At 33.1% G+C, this 19,198-nt stretch overlaps 2 protein-coding genes and 1 pseudogene across 2 annotated transcripts; all 3 read right to left on the bottom strand.

The window, feature by feature from the left end:
* Positions 1-5,957: 5,957 nt before the first annotated feature.
* On the bottom strand, positions 5,958-9,251 carry LOC7460690 (ribonuclease 1). The gene is made up of 4 exons (XM_002311266.4): positions 9,078-9,251; positions 8,780-8,935; positions 6,478-6,676; positions 5,958-6,359 (listed from the first exon to the last, which is right to left on the bottom strand). Exons 1-4 carry the CDS (start codon positions 9,180-9,182, stop codon positions 6,136-6,138), a joined length of 684 nt encoding a protein of 227 aa, XP_002311302.2. The 5' UTR covers positions 9,183-9,251; the 3' UTR covers positions 5,958-6,135.
* Positions 9,252-11,172: 1,921 nt separating this feature from the next.
* LOC112328440 (pentatricopeptide repeat-containing protein At2g02980, chloroplastic-like) lies at positions 11,173-13,702 on the bottom strand (annotated as a pseudogene).
* Positions 13,703-14,426: 724 nt separating this feature from the next.
* On the bottom strand, positions 14,427-16,368 carry LOC7498172 (amino acid transporter AVT1I). Its single transcript, XM_002311265.3, has 3 exons — positions 16,209-16,368; positions 15,326-15,933; positions 14,427-15,186 (listed from the first exon to the last, which is right to left on the bottom strand). Exons 1-3 carry the CDS (start codon positions 16,324-16,326, stop codon positions 14,674-14,676), a joined length of 1,239 nt encoding a protein of 412 aa, XP_002311301.1. The 5' UTR covers positions 16,327-16,368; the 3' UTR covers positions 14,427-14,673.
* Positions 16,369-19,198: the final 2,830 nt, after the last annotated feature.

Below are 19,198 nucleotides of genomic sequence, written 5' to 3'. Positions count from 1 at the left end.
CATATAAATATGCAAGACATCCATCCATAAATTATGTCTAGAAATATATCCATGCATTATATATATATATATATATATATATATATATATATATATATATCATGGTGAGACTTAAACTCTATGATTTAGTTAATTTATATTCCTCTATATTTCAAATATTTGATTAATTTTATAAATTTGATGACATGTTTGGAATGGTATAATGTAATGTAATAAAATGTATAATATAATAAAAATATATATAATATAATGGAAGGAAATGATTTATTACTTTCCTTTGTTTAGTAATTTAGTTGCAAAACCTTGGTAATGTAATGGAGATCCTAAAATTTTTTTAATTTAATCCTTATATTTTTATGTTTATGAATAAATTGATCTTTATGTGCAAGTATTTCTAGATCGTGTTTCTATAAAAATATAGTTTAGTCATTATAATGAAGAAATATATGATTAGATGCATATATTATAACTCTTAGATACTAACCATATAATGGTTCATTAGATAGTTTTTTCTATATAATACTTATAATATATTGTGATGAGTAATTGCAATTGCAATTGTCCATTAATTACATTACAATTCTAAAAATTACATAATCAAATATAGAAATAATATAACCAACCATTACATTTTATGATCCACTCATCCAACCAAACATATCATAAGAATTTAAATAATTTTTTTAATAAAAATTAATCATATGTGTGCATATATATTCTCCATATGCATGAATTTTATCATATATTAAAAAAAGGTTCGCACTTTATAGTGCGGAGTCTTACAAGGAAACTATAACTAACGAGAAAGAGTTTCCGTGAAGGCTTGAACTTCAATTTTTAACACATTGCATTGCTAGGCAAGAGATGTTTTTTTTTTATTATTATTATTTTTGTCTCCTGTCTCTTTGAGGAAAGTACATGAACATGAACATGAACGATAACAACGTAATGCTCGCGTGTCAAGCCTCCAGTCTTATCATACAAATCTATCTTACTAAAACGCTTTTATTTAGGATTCGATGCCTTTTTCTATCGAAAGTTTAAAAATATTATATAATATATACATGCAGTCAGATCATGTAGGCTAATTGCTTATTACCTACTAATTATTAATTACGTGGAGATCAAACAGTTGGTTAGAAAACAGCAATGGATCAATCATGTTAACTAAAATTATTTAGGGAACGATTCCATCTAACCATTCTATATTTTCTCACGGCCGTTTACAAATATAGTCATGACTCCACCACTCATTTGCAAATATATATAGTTAAATAAACTGGAATCTGCCAGTTCAATTCCAAAGTATATTTAGAGGGTTAATGAGAGTACTGTGGTGTAGTTAGATGTGGTAGGGTTTTTTTTTAATGGACAAACTATTTACCCGTATAATTCCTTGTTTTTTCTTAGGTTCCATAAAAAATAAAAATAATATGTAAAACTAGCTTTAAATAATTGTTTTTTTTTTGCGTATTAAATAGGTGGCGAGTTAAAGGTGTTGAAAAATTCAATCCAACTCTTATACAAGTTGATGGAGGGAGGCATTTTGGCCCGCCAACGGTCTACAACACGTGGTCTTATTTAATACAGCTTAATTTGGATGCTACTATTTCTTTTTCTGATCTCAGGACAGCGTCCGATGGTGGTCCAGTGGAGGAGAGAAGATCTGAAGCTATCTTAATGTTAGGTGGAGAAATTAATTTCTGCTTAGCCAATGCAGCAGCCCAACTTCTGTCTCTTCCTGGCGTCATTAATAATTCCAGATTGCATTTGCTTTCAGATTAGTGTAAACCCATCCAAGAATCAGTCCATACTCCTAAGATAGACCCAAGAAATATTAAAATCACAATGGAGATGGATAAATAATGAAGCCATGGAAGTGACGTCCACGTCTCCTGCCATGCCCACCTACCTGATGAACAGCCATTTCTTCACCTTCAGCTGTAGGACATTAAAAGCTCTTATCTTTGCTTGCAAACAACTTATTTGCACACATGGATAGGTATACTTAAAGCAAACAAAGATGTGTAATTACAGTTAATTTAATGATATTCAAAGCGATTTTCATACATAGTCTTGGTGCGAGCATGGCATAAGAGCATCTCCAATGGAAAATACTATTTCAAAGAAGTAAATTGATAAAATAGTATTTTGAATAGTATAAATATAGTTTTTTTTATCATGTATATTTCAATGGAAAAAAAACCATTTGAAAAGTCAATTATATTAGAGTAGAATAAGTAAGTGTTTTACTTTTTTTAATGATTTTGATGTTATTTTTTTTTCACATGGTTATATTTAATTGGCTTATTATTTTCTTGGCCCCACTTTATTAGTTTTGACTCTTTTGAGAGATGTGTAAGAATAACATTTGTGAGAAATAAAAAACATTTTAACATTTTGTTTGACTTTTCTCTTGGAGTATGAATTACAAGTAAAGAAAAGCCAAAATATTATTTTTTTATTTTTAGCTATCTATTTAGTAGCTTCGTTGGAGATGCTCTAATATTATTGTTTGTACTTTGAGTGCTTTGCTATCGATTTTAAAGGAGATGCATTTTCTTATAATTATGGATTGAATTATAACACCAAAAAGTTTGAATATCAAAGTAAAATTAAGAAGTTTAATGCTTGATAAATAACTTTGTGAAGAAAAAAATAAGAAAGAAAGGTTTCGTTTTTAATTCGGCCCAAATAAAAAAATTATCTTTTGTTTTGATTTTGTCCAAAGACAAAATTATCTTTTGACCTTCTAGTTTATAACAACGTATTTAAGACATGATTGCACAATAACCTACGGTTTATTGAATTATATTTCAATCTCTTGACTGTCAGTGACAATTTTTTTACGATCAGATCAGATGTAAGAAAATTGTCTTTTCATATATACAACGAACGATTGCAAACAAACAAATAATTTAGAGTGATTATATATATCGATCTATAACTATTAATTAATTAATTAAAAAGTCATGCCAGAAGATCGTATATTTATGTAAGCTCTTTGAGATTGATCTAGAATTTGGAAACCTAGGGTTTTGACCGGGTTTTAAAATAAATAAACCTGAAAATATAATAATTATATTATATTTCATGTCTTATATTTTTTTTATAATCTATATTTATATAAATTATTTTTTAATTTTTTTAATGTGAGATAATTATATATAATTTATATTCATAAAAATTGTTTTTTATTTTTTTTTCATGTGAAAGCCTATATCTACGTAAATTATTTAATAACTATATATATATATATATATATATATATATATATATATTTATTTATTTATTTAATTAAATAAATTAATAATTATTTGATTGTAAATTATTTGATAAAAATGTCCAAATATACCACAATGATTTTATTTAAAGTAATTTGCCACATGCAGAACTTTTAAAAAATAATTATTTGATAACAATGTCCAAATATACCATAATGATTTTATTTAAAGTAATTTGCCACATGCAGAACTTAAAAAAAAATGGACAAGATAAAATCCTAAAAATGATAAAAGCCACGAACCAAGAACGAGCACTTTTCATCTCTTGCAAAAAAAAAATTAAAGTCCTAACATACATATGTTGCCAATGGGTATTTCTTTGTTCTCAGCATAGACCACATGCCCTGTTTTTTTTTAGATAAGAGAGATGAGCAATATGTATGTTATGGTGGTGGTGAAGATACATGCACTACAGGTTTTGAACAATGGGTCTCCTTCCCTCGAGGCCCCGAGTTTGTCTCTTTTTTTCGATAACTTAAGGAAATGGCAGTTTGCAAATTGATGATCCATGCAAGGAGATGAGAGTAGTGTTCAAACTTTCTTTTTTTTTACAGCCTGAACTTCACACCCTTGAACCTGACGGTTAATAACCAAAATCATGCAAATGACCCAGCAGAACCTTTAATGTCTCTCACCCAAAGGCGTCTCCTCTCACAGCAGCAAAATGATTGTTCGATTCCTACTCACACCGGCCTGTCACAGCTACAAAGTAATTGTTCGATTTCCCCGATGGTGATAGTGATGAGAGACCAAGAATGAGAGAGTGTTGGTTCTGATTTTGTTTCTTTTTGTTTTTGTTTTTTTCTTGGAAGCTGTGATTTGGTTTCCAGGGAATCCTTTTGGAAGAAAAACAAATCTCAGGGAACGCTTAGGGGTTCAACAGAGGTCCCTCTCCTCCGTTTGAAGCTGATTCCACTCGGTTTTATAAGGGACTAAAAGAATCATATCCAAACAAAAATCCAATCATCTGATCTTCTTTTGATTTTCCTCTTTTTCCTCTCCAACGAGACACTTTGACTGGAGACAACTACAACTCAAATATATTCCGCGTTTGATGAAAAAAGGACACCAACAGTCCTGCCATTGTTGGACTGTTGGAGATGGGTTATCTTCGCATCAGAGGAGCATCATGGGGGCGAAGAACCAAACTAAGAGATTTGAAGGTGGTGATTTGGGCTATGATTTGGGAAAGATCTGGTGCATTTTGGCTGGAAAGTTGGGTTGAACCAAGGCCATTTTAATGGCTTCTCGGCAGTTCTTTATGGTTTAACAGGAAGAAGAAAGTGAACCGTGGTCGAATGACATGTCGTTCGGGTTCTTTGGTTAAAATCAGACGACGAGTCGTCCGCTAGGGGGATTTAGGTTAAATTAAAGTTATTTTTCAGTTTGCCCCTTGAGATTCTGAAACCTTACAATTAAGCCCAAAACTGTTCTTATCTTTGATAATTATTTCAATTTCACCCCTGAAATTATGCAATTGGACTCTTGAATTTCTGCATTCCTTGCAAAATAGTTTTTAGTTTCAAATTTCTTCAATCAATTGACTCTTCAAACTCTCAATTCTTTTAAATTTACCATCATAAAGTCAATTAAACCCTTTAGAGCCTCAATGACTATTTATTTCGGTTCCTGGACTTTTATTCCTTGCAATTTTGACTTGAATTGATTCTTGAACTTTGATATTTCTTCAATTAAGCTCCCGATTGTATTAATTAAACCAATCAAAGTTCAATTATGTCCTTAAACTTATTAATGCTTTTAATTTTGGTCAAATTAACTTTCAAACTTTACAATCTTTTTCCTGTTGGTCCTCAAACCTTCAACTTGTGCAGTCTTTGTCGCATTCTCAATTTATTTTCCAATGTTTCTTCAATAGAACTTCAAATTATCCATCTAACTGTCGTTCTGAATAATTATGCATGCTTGATTAATCTGAATTATTTCTTTATGTTTTATTTTATTTATTTTGAAAAAAATGAGAAATTTCGGGGAAAACCAAAATTGAATTATGAAAATTTACATAAAGTTTTTTCATGGTCATAGATGCCAGTGCGTGTTTGTTGTGAAACTTTTCTGAAAGCACATATTTTTATCTTTGTATCTTGTTTTCTGCATTTTCAATGATAATTATAGTATTTTATTGGTTCACTGCACAGGGTAGGAGGGGGGGCCTTTGCCACTTATATGGTCAACGCTTAAAATGTCCACTTATTTATTTTGTTCTCTCGACTAAAACATACACTTAAGCTAACAGAAAAAAAAAAATCCTTGGATTCCTTTTATGTAAAAGGCAAAAACTATTTAAGTAATAAAACATTTTTTTCTTTACAGTTAAATAAAAACAGTTTTTTCCTTACAGTTAATTAAAAACCAAAAGTTACCGTAATACCGATCGGTGGTATCCTAGCAAGGAAGGAGGGCAGATTGCTGTTGGTGGGCTTTACCCTTTGTTTTTCTTTCACAAATTAACCCGTCGGTAAAATTTAGCTGGTGTTATGGGACGTCGGTGGGTTTTTTTTCTTAACAGTAAAAAATATTTACGTGGTTATTTGTTAATGTTGGAAAATTAATCTAACTAATACATTAATACCTAACTTATTTCTCATTACACCCATGACTTGTTTGTAGTTACTAAAATTAAAGCCATTGCCAATAATGCGCCAAACCCTTGAATGACTGAAAGAAAGACTTTATACTCTTTTTTCTTGAGAAAAAGAAAAACCCACATTGACATTAGCTTTAACTCGCTAGGAAAACAAATACAGCGGTCACTGAGACGACGACTGTGATAAAATGAACTATCAGTGAATAAGACGAAAGGACACATATCAATTCAGTCTAAATCGAGGGTCTAAAAAGAAGGAAACTCAATCTCTGAGCCACATTTGCCTTTGGGAAACACTGGACATTCGATGAGATTTTTCCCAGTAGTATCCACGCACAGGTAAATTTGATAAAGTTGACTGTTCCCTGATGCATCAGTATTGCACTCTATCCATGGAGTAAATCCTACAGCCTCTTGTATAGCTCTTTTAATATTGCTCATGCTGTATGATCCTCCATCTGGGTTTATTCCTGTAACATTTTTACCCTCCAACCATTAGCTACCATAGTACTGAAGATCAAAAGAAAAAAAGAAATAGTCAAGGTACAACTCTAAAAGGGGCCGGTGAATGTGAAAATGAAGATTTACCTGCACTTGCTAGAGCCTGAAGGAGGTTAGCCTGCTTTTGCAAACTGAGGGCTGCTTGGAAGTATCCATGTTGGTCAAGAACAGACTCGGAGCATGTCCCATGCTTTTCCCATTCATGTGTCCAAAAGCTTACTCCATTGCCGCTTGGGCAAGCGAGTGTTGGCCAATTCTTTTGCATACTGCTCCTGAGGTCGGCAACCTGTACCATGGCCAAAAGATAAAGGGCATACAAAGAAAGAAAGAAAGAATTCAACTGAAACTAAATGATTAGCATCAATGTCCTCTCACCGAGAGGTCTTGATCATTCAAAGAAAAGCATATCAGACAAACAGGGTATATGTGTGCCTTTAATGTTCTTGTCATTTTGTGGGCTGGATTTATGATGAGAATTTTGAGTGGTTTAATTTGTGACATTACCCGTCCCAGTAGTATCATTTCATTATTATAAAGATATCCTCGTGGTTTCGATTTAAGCAACTGAGTAGTATGGTTTGGTCTCTTGATCATAAGAGGTTCCTCCCTCTATAGTCAATACATTTTTTAATTTTTATTTTGACTTTTAAGATATGGAGGAACATGTGATAATTTTTATTGATTTTAATTAAAAAAGGATTAAAAATTGAAAAACAATTATTGAAAAATGATATTTTTATTTATATACATCTGGATTTCTTTATCTTTTCTATTTTTTTTTATCTCAACCAGAATCTTTTAGTTTAAAAAGTAAAAAATAATTATTATTTTTTATCACAAACTAATTATCAAATACTAGAATAATCATTTGGGTCTTGTAAATAAATAAATAAAAATAGTCTAGTAATCCTCTATGGAAAAAACTATGAATTTATTGATGAAACACACCTGATAGAATAGAAGTGTATTTTTTTTCATTGCCATGATTTCTCACTTTAGTTTTTCATGAAAGTCTTTATGAATAAATAAATAAAAATTGTAAAAAGATATTTTCAAATCCATCATAAAATAAATAAAAAATTAACAATGATTTTTAACATCCTTTTGGATTTCTAAAATAAAATGGAAAAAAAATTAAATTAAATTTTTTTGTAAAATGTTTCCATATAGATAAATAAAAAAAATTAATGGCAAACTTTTTTTAATATTTTTTTCTTCTAAGATCATAACCAACCCTTACTGACTTTTTTTTAATCAATTTTTTTTAAAAATAATTTTTAAGCTTAAAAATAAATTATATTTTCATTCATGAATTATAAAATCACAAAATAGAGTTCAAACTTCGGATCTGTGAAATAAAACCATAAAAACCCTTCGTGAGTAATAAGATAAAAAAAAATCATATATTATACTGGAAAATAAGATTACAATTTTATAAAATAAAATAAAATAAAAAGTTAAGAAATTAAGTGGGGCCAAGTAAGGTGATGAGTTAGATGTCCCTTCACATTCGACTCTAGTCAAACTAGATTGGATTTTATCTGACTCTCAGTTAAACCGGATAAAGGATAATACCATATACCCGACGAGCGAGGTGAAATTGTTACCCCTAACCTACCGACCGGCGACATAACTGAACAAAGTGAAACTAAAAAGGTGTGTTTACTTACGATACCACAAATACCCCTATCATTATTAAGCCAATTCTGAGCTGTATTGATGGGCTACGCCATGGACAGTAGCAGGAGGTCTCCAAGTCTAAATGAAAGCCAAGAGATGGGAGTAGCAGTTTTCTTAATTCGCCAGAGGCATATAGTAAATATCGAAGGAAACTTATTTCCATGAAACAGACTTGCAAAAATAAGCATCTAACAGTCTAAATAAGTAACGGGGAAAGGAAGAAAAGGTGGGGTTCTTTTTTGCTTTTAAACAAAACATGTTCATGAAAATGGTTTTTAGTGCATGTAGTGTCTGTATCGTGTGCGGAATAATAGCCAAGACATTGAACCCACAAGAGACTCACGGTTACTAAAGATCAATGATCATTGTTCTAACCTGTCGATTATCACAAAACCAGAGTGGATCAATAAAGCCTACTTATTCAATATAAAATCTTCATCTTTTCTGCGTTACCTATTAGTATATATTATTTAGAAGAAACAAGATTTCAGCCAATGAATTAAAATTCTCAGGACTCATCCTTTCCTATAAAATTCGTATTATCTGTCACAACAGCATATATTGGTTAGGAATGAAAAGAGGGAAAATCTCGATCAAGAAAAGAACCAGTCCTGATTTGCAGAGATTAATAGAAGTACAGGGATCTTATGACAACCCATTTTGAAGATGATTTCAAAGGCAAAACTCTAAATTATGGAGTGCAAAGTACCTTATCTGGATTGAAGGGGTTTTTGGAATCGCAGTTTTGTGGGTAGTTCCCATCCTGGTAATTAGGCCAAAGCCCATGAATGCCAAAATCAGCTGCAGGTTTCCCAGTAGTTGGGTAGCAACAACTTTGCTTTGTGTCACAGTATGATCCAGGCCACTGCATCACAACAGGAGCCATTAACGAAGAGGAAAAAAAAACAGAGAGACAGGGAGTTCATAAGAAACTCAACGTTGTTGATCAGTTGTGAAGCCAGGATTAGTGTAGAATCTTTCATATATCAAAGACTAGACTAATTTACCTGCTGAACAAAGTAGAAGAAATCAAAATCCTTTGAAACACAAAGGACTGATAGGCACAAGAGTACCAAAAGCTTGATCAAAGTTGCAGTCCTATTGGCTTTCATCTTCTCTTTTACCTTGGTGGTGAAATGGGTTTCAAGCCTTCTAAAATGTGATATGATTGTGCAACACTAGGATGCTATGAACTGTATTTATAGGCCAATCAGGAAAGCTTGGTATTCTGATTTCACAGTATCTAGTATCTACTACACAGGATATACTTTCCATCCTTGTCAATCACGTGTGAACATTTCCCTGTTAAGTTTACATGGACGTCGGCTCTCCGCCTAATATAACCTATATTCTATGAACTGATCATTTGCATCTCATTATTTGTGAAAGGGAAATCTATTCTTAAATTCATCCCAAGTATGATTGATCTTTTGTTTTTATTCACCATGCGGCCACGTTCATTTTCAATTTGTGGTGTGAATGTTTAATTTTTGATGGCTACAACTTTTAATACTTCCATTATTGTATGTGTATGATCGGCTGTTCAGACTGCAGATTTTATGAGTTCGTGGTCTTATTAAGATTTAAGTGGGAGCGCTTGGTCTTGGTGCCACGAAATCTAACCCAAGAGTACTAGATAATTGTCCACCTCTTTGCTCTTTGCTCTTTGCTGGTGGTTGGAACTATTCTTTTTATAATATTGTAAAAAAAAATTCTTAGTGTTGCTTACATGTTTTTTAATACAAAAATTTAATAATAAATGTAAAATATGATGTATACAAATAATATCTTTTTAAAATTTTAATACGATGATATATTAAATAATATTTTTTTCAAAATTTAAGATTGCGATATATTGGATTGATTTAGGTTAACATATTAAATATATAACCCAAGTCATGGGACTGTGATAACCTTATAAAAAAATCAAAATAAATTATGAAGACTAATTTTTAATCAATTTAATATTAAAAGAAGCAATAAAAAAAATATTAAATTAAAAAATGATAAAAAAAATTACACGAGTCAATCCGGGTTAACCTACCAAAGATATAACTCAGGTCATGAGATCGAGATAACCCCATAGAAAACAAATAAATAAATTAGAAAACCTAATTTTTAACCAACCCAATATTGGAGGATGAAATAGAAAAAAAAATCAATAAAAAAGTTTGCTTAACCCAGGTTAAGCAAATAAAAAAATGGGGCAAAAAAAACAACCCATGTTAACCCGAACTAACATGTTAAACCTGCGACCTGAATAATGAAACCACGATAACCTCATAAAAAGCAAATAAAAAAAATCACAAAACTTCATTTCCAACATATCTAATGTTGAAGGTTCAAATCGAGAAATAAAATTAAATTCATGAGACCAAGGTAATTCCACATATAACAGATTGAAAAAAGTTTGCTTAACTCAGGTTAACCTGTCAAACTTGCAACAAGTATAATGAGATCGGAATAACTTAATAGAAATCAAATAAAAATAAATTATAAATCTAATTTTCAATTAATCTAATGTTGAAAGATGAAATAAAAAAAATTAATTAAAAAAATAACAAAAAAACAACTTAAATCAATCTAGAATAACACGATAAACCTGTGATTTATGTAATGATAAAATGATAAATTCAAAAAAAAAAAAAACAAACCCTTATTCATGAGAAAAATGGAAATGGAAGTAGGCACAGCGTGCAAGTCAAAGTGTTAGTTAACTTGGCGTGGCACTGACATCTTTCAATGTTGTCTGGCCGGCGGTTTGGTTAGCAAGGGAATTCCAATTTTGTATCTTAGCTTCACATGGTGTAGCTGCTTTCACTGGGAAAGTCATCCTGTACACACATAGATACTTCAAAATTATGGGACAACATTTTATTCTATGGATACGATTCCTTGTCCGTCCTTCTATAATTGCTCATTATGAACATCGATATGGTCCCATTCGGACAACCGAATTGCTTTGAAAAACTCGGAGTACAAGAAATTATGTAATCGAGAAAAAATGGGATTCACAGCTCTCATGCTCCACCGCATTTTACGAGTGTGAGAAGAAAATTGTAGCACTACCTCTTTCTTTTAATGATTGTTGAAGAAAATAAATTTTAGACTAGAAATTAATGATGTATTGATCAATTGCCTGCTGCTGTACATCAATGTTTCAGAATATACACCAATTTCGACCCTGACGAGAAATTACAAAAATTGCCAATTGGAACCAAACCTGCTACTCTTGATTCATTACAAGCGATGAAAGATTCAAGAACTTACATAAGTTGAACGAAGAGTTTTTAGGAGCAATTACAGCACCAACTCCGAAGCCTTCTAATGATAGTGGGTAGAAATAGTTGTTGAAAGACAGGAACGGTGCAAATGTCTCAATCATACAAGAGGAATTTCAGTTACACAGACTCTACTACCAGTAATCCCCACAAGAGCATTTCCCGTCTTTGAAATGATGAAATCGTTCGATATCTCTAAGAATTATTCCTCCTATCAAAGATTGATGATATAAGTTTTGCGGCAGAATGGCAATCCCCACAAACTCGAAGATTCTTCACCACGCGGAATGTTGTACCGGGGGGGTGTTGAGGAGTTCAAAAGCAATGGCCAATTTCTCGCTATGATATCAAAGAATGATTTCTTTCTCTTCGTCTTCCATGTTAGGATGAACGACTAGAGAAGTAAAGCTGTAGAAACGGAATGAAAACCATCTCCAGAGAAGAACTCATGCACTACATTGCCTGCCTCTATGGAGCTGCACCCAGGAACATTTGCTGCACCTTTATCAACCATCAAATTTCTTTAGTATCCCCATCTTCCCATTTGCCAGCTCTTGCACACAAGTTTGATAAAATCACATAATCTCCACCATGAGAATCATCAAATTAAAAAATGCGCTCCATCGCTTGCTTTGCCAATTCTAGATTGCCATGGCTACAAGTTCGCCACAGCATAGGCGTGGGCTTGATCGGCAACTCATCTATGAACTTACAAGCTTCGTCAAAGCGTCCAGCTCAACCTTATAAATCCACCATACACCGATAATGCTTGATCCCAGGAATAATTACATACACATCACTCATCAGGCTGCACTTTTGCCTTCATCATTTCCCTGAACATAGATATCGCCTTTTGCACCTGCCCATGTGTTCATTATGCCACAATCATCGCAGACCAAGCCTGTGTATCTCTTACACTCATGCTCTCAAAAGACAGAAATGGCATTAACCAAGCTTCCACATTTGGCATACATATCTATAATTGCAATATCACCTACACATATTTATCCGATCCATTCTTCTTAACATATTCATGAATCCACCACCCTGAGTCTAACGCACCCAAATACACACGACGATAAAACACTAAGCATGGTAACATCATTAGTCTTAAGTCCCCTCGCTTGCAATTGTCGAAACAAAGACAATGCCTCATTAGGCCTGCTACTTCTAGCATAGCCTGGTATAACAACACACGGTTCTAATATCTTATCAAACACTCGCTGAGCTCCATCCAAATCATTACACCCAGTGTACATATTTATAAGTGTAGGGCAGGCAGAAGTATTCTCATTTAGCCCAAGTTTGATAGCAATCGTTTACCTTGTCATAAGGCTTTAGCGATCGCACATGTTTTAAGTAAAGATGGGAAAGAGTAGTCATCCGGCAAGAGATTATAATTTAAAGCTCTGATGAAAAGAGAAATGGCATTGAGAGGGGCAGTGGACCGTGAATAGCCGCCAGACATGGGAGTTAAAGAGGGCAATGTCTGGTTGGGAAATTGTTTCAAACAGTTGGAGTGCGAGGTTCAAGGAGGAGGTGGTAGGAATTTGAGTTTCGTCTATTTTTTAGTTTACAACTATCTGCCATTTCAACTAGTATCTCGGCTAGTTGTGTGAATCATCTCTATTAATTGCCTCGTTCATGAGCATCGAGGACTAAGGATGACGATTTTAGATGATGTTAATGTAAGGAGAATCTATGCCATTTGGCTGGTTTGTTTTGTTTGAAGAATTGAAGATAGTAAATATATAGTGTCTTAATGGCCGATGTTTGAAATTTTTGTTCTTAGCTGTTGGGAAAATGAACAAGAAGATTGACATTATTTCTGCCGGTGCCAGAATTTCTTTTCTTTTTTTACCAGCTCTTGAGAAATGAAAAGAAAATGCAGTTTCACAGAAATCCGACACGTACCTTGAAGAGAAAAATATGATTGGACCTTATATATAAAGGCAGCATTGTATTGTCATTGTGTTAGAAATTAGCTTTAAAAACATTATTAATCAACATATTTAAGAATAAATTAAAAGTGGATTTCATTTGTTTCTAAAGTTCAAATTTCATTAAAAATTATTGTCTAACAAAAAGTAACCTTAACATAAAACATAGCATAATTAAAAAAATAATTATGGGTTAATCAAAATTTTATTTAAGAGAATAATTGATTGACATATTTTGTGAAATACAACTCTCTAGTCCACATTAAAACATTAAAAAAAATAAGTTTTTTTTATAATTTATATAATGTGAAATTAAAAATTGACCCGTGAATCACCAAAACTTTTAGAGGAGAAATGTCTTAGATGAAGTGGGACTGAAAACTTTCTCTGCTTACGTTTAAAACTTTTCATGCCTTTGGTTTTGGACTTTGATTTAATGTAAATTAATTTTTTGATTAATAAAGAGTTATTTTTACCGGTTTTTTTTATTTAGTCAATCCATAAATAAATAGTCTAAAAAGAAACCTCTCTCTTTCAACTGTTTATTTTTAAAGAAAAAATGTTTAGGTTTTAAGATAAAAAAACTAGTATTTTTTTTTTTAATAGCAGTATTTGTTATCGTGGTAGTGATTGCTTTTTAAAGTATTTTTCGACTGAAAATGCATTAAATATTATTTTTTTATTTTAAAAAAATTTAATTTTGATATTAGCAAATTAAAAAACACAAAAAAAATTTTAAATTTTTTGAAAAGCATAGCATGCTACAAAAACAAACAAGCTTAGTCTCCCTTGCTTTTCCTAGCTTTTTTGCTCTATTTGCACTTTAGTTATTCTAGAGCTAAAGTTTAAGTATTTTATAGAAAAATCTTTGAGATATTTTTTTTTAGTTTGTGGATGTTGTCCAAGCAACTAATTAGAGTGATGTTGTTAGAATTCTAGAAGGGTAATTGCAATCAATCCATTTATATAAAGTGATTGAGCACTGAAATTTTAAGAATAAAGGATACAATTCTTGAAAACAATATAATATGCATTTCTTTGATTAAGATATCATTTATGTATGCTTTTTCCATAAAACTATAGTTTTAATCTTTAAGCTAATAAAGTAACTGTGCAATATGATCGTGCTAAAACATTTTTAGATAAATTGGTAAAACCAACCTGTAATTTATATTTAGTTTGCTTAGACTACTACAATCAAGTTATTTAGTCTTTATCTTCATGCAATATTACATCTAGTTAATCTCAATTTTAACATACAAGATCTACATATTGTTCTTTACTCTGCTAGAGATTTCAACCCTCAAGCTGCTTTTGCAAAATGACAGCGTTACTGCTGTCGATCTTATTGTCAGTAAGCTTAATTGCACCATCTTTTAGTTTCAGAGATGTTTTACGATTTGCTTGATTGAAGTATATGTACCTATTATACCCACAAAAGACCCGATTATCAGTATTCCCACAATGAACACCAACTCTAACCCAAAACTTCGAGCAGATTTGTCAATCCTGAGGTAGCACAAGCAGGGTAACAACATGGAGACAGTGACGCTCAAAAATGCACCTATAAAAGCCATCACGTATCCAAAAAAGGGAATTGTTAGTGCCACAACCACGGTGCTGATCACAATCACTGTTCTGACGAGGATACTGAGATATCTGCTGTCGCGGAAAACAAAAGTTTCCTCAATAGCAGTAGCGATTGGAGCAGTAATAACCGCATACTTCGTCAGGGGATTGACTAGAGTGGTATATATTGCCAGTTTTGAACCCATTTTTCTGATTGGTAGGTTTAAGGTCACTTGAGACTTCAAATATTCTCCATACATGAGGTAGCCTAAAACTGCCATTGATCCATAAGTGATGGTGCTTGTAACGAAGCAGATGAGTAAGACCTGCAAAGGACAGAATACAGAAGAGAGGTCAGAATCACACAACACTCCTTACAAATTTGGACTGAAAAGATATCGCTAGCATAGCTGCATTATCATAAAGCCAAATATGAGAAGAACCAGTTTCCACATAGGTTGCTACCTTGGAGAATTGGCTTCTGTCTTTCATGGAATTGCACAACGTAGGGAAAACTGCGTGACCACAGTAACAGAAAGTGAATAAGCTTAAAGTAGTAGGTAATCCTCCCCAATTCAAAAGCACACCATCTTCATGGAACCCGACACCATCAACTGCACCAACCCACCAAACACAACCAACCAAAATAACAGAAGCCGAAACTCCACCAGCAGAAACATATGCCAGCATGCCTAGACTCTTTAACCATGTTGTTGGCAAGATGACAAGGGCAGTGAGCAGAACAAAGCCCGTTTTACCTCCAATATATAGCCCGGCAAGTTTGAAACCTGCGTTTGGAAACAATTTGTATAGATTGTCACCTTCTAGTATCAGAAACTCAACTGCCACCAAGTATAGCTCAAGATACATGAAGACGGATACTAGAGCTCTTCCTTTGCATCCGAAAGCTTTCTCTCCTATATCAGGGTAACTTCTGATGAGTGGGTCCGAATCCATACAGCGTCTTAGAAGTAATCCTGTATACCAACATAGAACTGCTACTACAAAAAGCAGTATTAAGCTCAGCCATCCTCCTTGAGAAAGTGCATAGGGAATTGAGAGTATCCCAACACCTGCAAAACAGGACAGTAATTAATTGTATCATTCTTAGTCATCCTCCAGCTCACCATTGAGTATTAAGCACTGTCCTGAGTACTTCTACAAATCCTAGAATTACTATATATGACTCAGAAAATGATTGTTTTTTGAATTCCTTAAAACAGAATAGATGAATGTAACATGGAAAACACAAGTAAAACGCTACTAATATATATAGGAAAGTTTCCTGTAAATCTTTAAAATGGTTTAGTTACAGCAAAGAGAGGAAGAGAGGACGAAGGGGCGAGACCTGATAAAGCATTGAGTCCATTAAAACAAGTTCTAAGGAAGGTGGTGCCTATGTGTGGCTCCTCAGGAAGTGGGAGCTGGTTATGGCTCTCCCCTTCCTTAGCTTTTAGGCACTCCATCTTTTGTTGCCCACTACTCAAAATATTGGCATATATTTATAGATGAAGTGGGAGATACTTGTGTTATTAATCAGTGACATAATATCTATTTAATTACTGAAAACTAATTGTAGAAACAAATTGGAGCACCTGAAAATAAACAGTGTATATAAATATTTGATTTTATTAAATATATAATTAGGTATAATCTCTATTTAAACTATTCTTGCAAAAGAATAAACAATCATCTTATTCTTTTATTGAATTTGATATGTGGTGACTTAATTTATTTGTGAAATTAAGCCAAGATTTATGGTTTGCAAGAATACAAATTAAAACGTATATTGCGGAGCAAGATTTGGTGATTTGATGATTTAAAAACTACTTTTAATTTGTTTTCAAAGTGCTCTTGAAGAACTCATATGGGATATTTAGGCTTGATCCAACAAAGTTTTATTTTTTATAGATTTGAAGTGTAGATGAAAGAAGTTCGGGAACTTTTAAGAGAACTTCTTTACTTGAAGAATTTATTTTGAAAAAGATATTTTTTTATTGGTTGATTTTTATTTATGGGATCTTGTATTTACAATAATATATCTTAAATATTTCATTCTATGTATCAATTTTTCAGTGTATAAAAAATATATAAAAATTCATTTACCTTTACAGTCATTTATTTCAATTTTATTTTATATGTAAAACTAAAATAAAATAAAAACACATGACGCAATTTAATTAAATTTTTGTTTCTACAGTAATCAAACATACCTGGTATAGACTATAGAATAAGAGATAGTGAGGATGAGTAGATAGTCATTCCCACCACGGCATTTTGTGAGTATTACTATTCATCTTCCAAAAGCAGGACCACTCACATGGCGCCCACTAGTGTGCCTCCTCTTCACGGTTTCTTCAACAATGGAGACGTGAGTCTTCATGATTTCTGCTCATGCATTTTGCACGCATAGCAACTTATTTCTTTGAGAACTCTTCTGTTACATAACAGGACTCCTCTCAATTGAAAAAAAAAAAAGAGAGAAGAAAAGGACAGAAAGAGGAGGGGAAAAAAGGGATGATTCCATCAAAGTTTAAAAGAACTGAAATAAAAACTGTTAGGTATTCACTTCGTTCCTGTGCTATGTAAGCATGGATAGGGAATATGTAATGGGATATTTAGAAGATAAAAGAAAAAAAAATATTGTCCACAGAAATCAACAAGAAGTACAGAAAATTAAGTTTTTATTACAATTTGTCTGTCGTTATCTTCTTTTGATGGTGGTGGTAGATTCAAACATAGAGCACTATTAGCAGAGAGTATCATCCCGTTGATTAGCCTTTAGTATATAATCTTTCAGTGACAAGACTCGTTAATGCATAACACTGTTTATAGGCATTTGGAAGTTGAATTGCTATCCGAGTGAGAACCCACCTCTACCAATCACCTCTGTCAAACAGATTCAAGATCGCATGAAGAAAACAGAGGACAGATTTTAAGCTAAACAAAACAACCACCGTTTTGGTGCCCGACAAAGACAACAATTGCTAGGACTTGAAGTTGAACACTGACGTGGTCTGTCGAGGTTACATTGATGATCATCACCACGAGCCTTGAACTTGCGAAATCTCAAACGCAACCACCGAACAGAGAATTACTGGTTTTTTCTCTTTTCTAGAATAATATAATTTGAAATCCAGAACTTTCCCATCTCTCTTGTTTTATGCTTTGCAGCTGAATTTTCTCTAAAATCGTGTTTGACTTTAGGGATATAGTACTGTCCATTTACATGGCTGGATTGGATGTCAAGACCCTATATCCCTTTTTATCAGCAAATAAACAAGGAGGATAAATTGGAGCTTCATTCTTTCACTTTACTTTCCAACAGATGGTGAAATCTAAGCAAATCCATCCCGTCATGCTTTATTGAATCCAAGTAGGAGCCATCTGTGTTGAAGTGTTAATAAAAGTCGCAAATCTCATCCATCCTCTGTATCTGTCAAACCTATGAAATGCATATAAATGGATCAAAAGATGGAAACCATAACCATTACTATATTTCCTTATCAGATCCTATCATAATTTACTTTATTCAAGCCATTTGGGCAGCTGAATCAGATGAGCCATAACATGGACACGGCATCCTGGCTTTAACCATGTCGGCCTCTGAATGAATATGACTATGGCATCAGCTTTATTAAATTAACAAATCAACTGGCCAAAACGTTTGTAAATTGGACCCTAAAAGCTGTTGATATCATCATCGTGTTTGACTGCAGAAAGAAAAGGGCAGCTCGGCTGCATTATTGGAGGTCTAGTCTAGACAAGGGCACTAAAGGGAGTTAGAAACAGAGGACCACAACATCAGAGCATGTGTTCGTGGTGCGGATCTAATCTACAACAACTTTCGATTAATTGATACAGTAAAGCAACGATACATTGCTGACAAGTTGAATTTCTTCAACCACTACTGGGAAAGGATTTGACATGTCCAGCTTTATTCCCTCTGAGAAAAAGGATTCAATTTAATTGCTTCTGAGATGGAAGAACATAAACCATTCGTGTTTTACCTAACCTTGGAATAAAAAAAAAGGAAGTTAGAAAAGTAATCGAGGGATTAAAGAGTGCGATAGCTGATTAGTAAACTGAACAAGAAATCAATTCCAGCTATCACTTACAGTCCTTCCCTCCTCTTCTTGATATCAGTTTAAAAAAACCCCTCGACTCTAGGAGGACCAATAACCAAACGATAGGACCCTAGAAGTCAAAATAATATTTTGCCGACAGCGGCACGTGGCTTAAGAAAACATGAATAGAAGAAGCATCTGACTCCTTCATGCATGCTCCACTTGGCTCGGGGGATACAGCTCAGTTGGTAGAGCTCCGCTCTTGTGTCTA

This window comes from Populus trichocarpa, chromosome 8 (assembly GCF_000002775.5).
Source record: "Populus trichocarpa isolate Nisqually-1 chromosome 8, P.trichocarpa_v4.1, whole genome shotgun sequence".
In the NCBI taxonomy this organism is placed as follows: Eukaryota; Viridiplantae; Streptophyta; class Magnoliopsida; order Malpighiales; family Salicaceae; genus Populus; species Populus trichocarpa.
The sequence above is the reverse complement of the archived record's forward strand: the minus strand, read 5'-3'. Positions and strand labels throughout refer to the sequence as shown.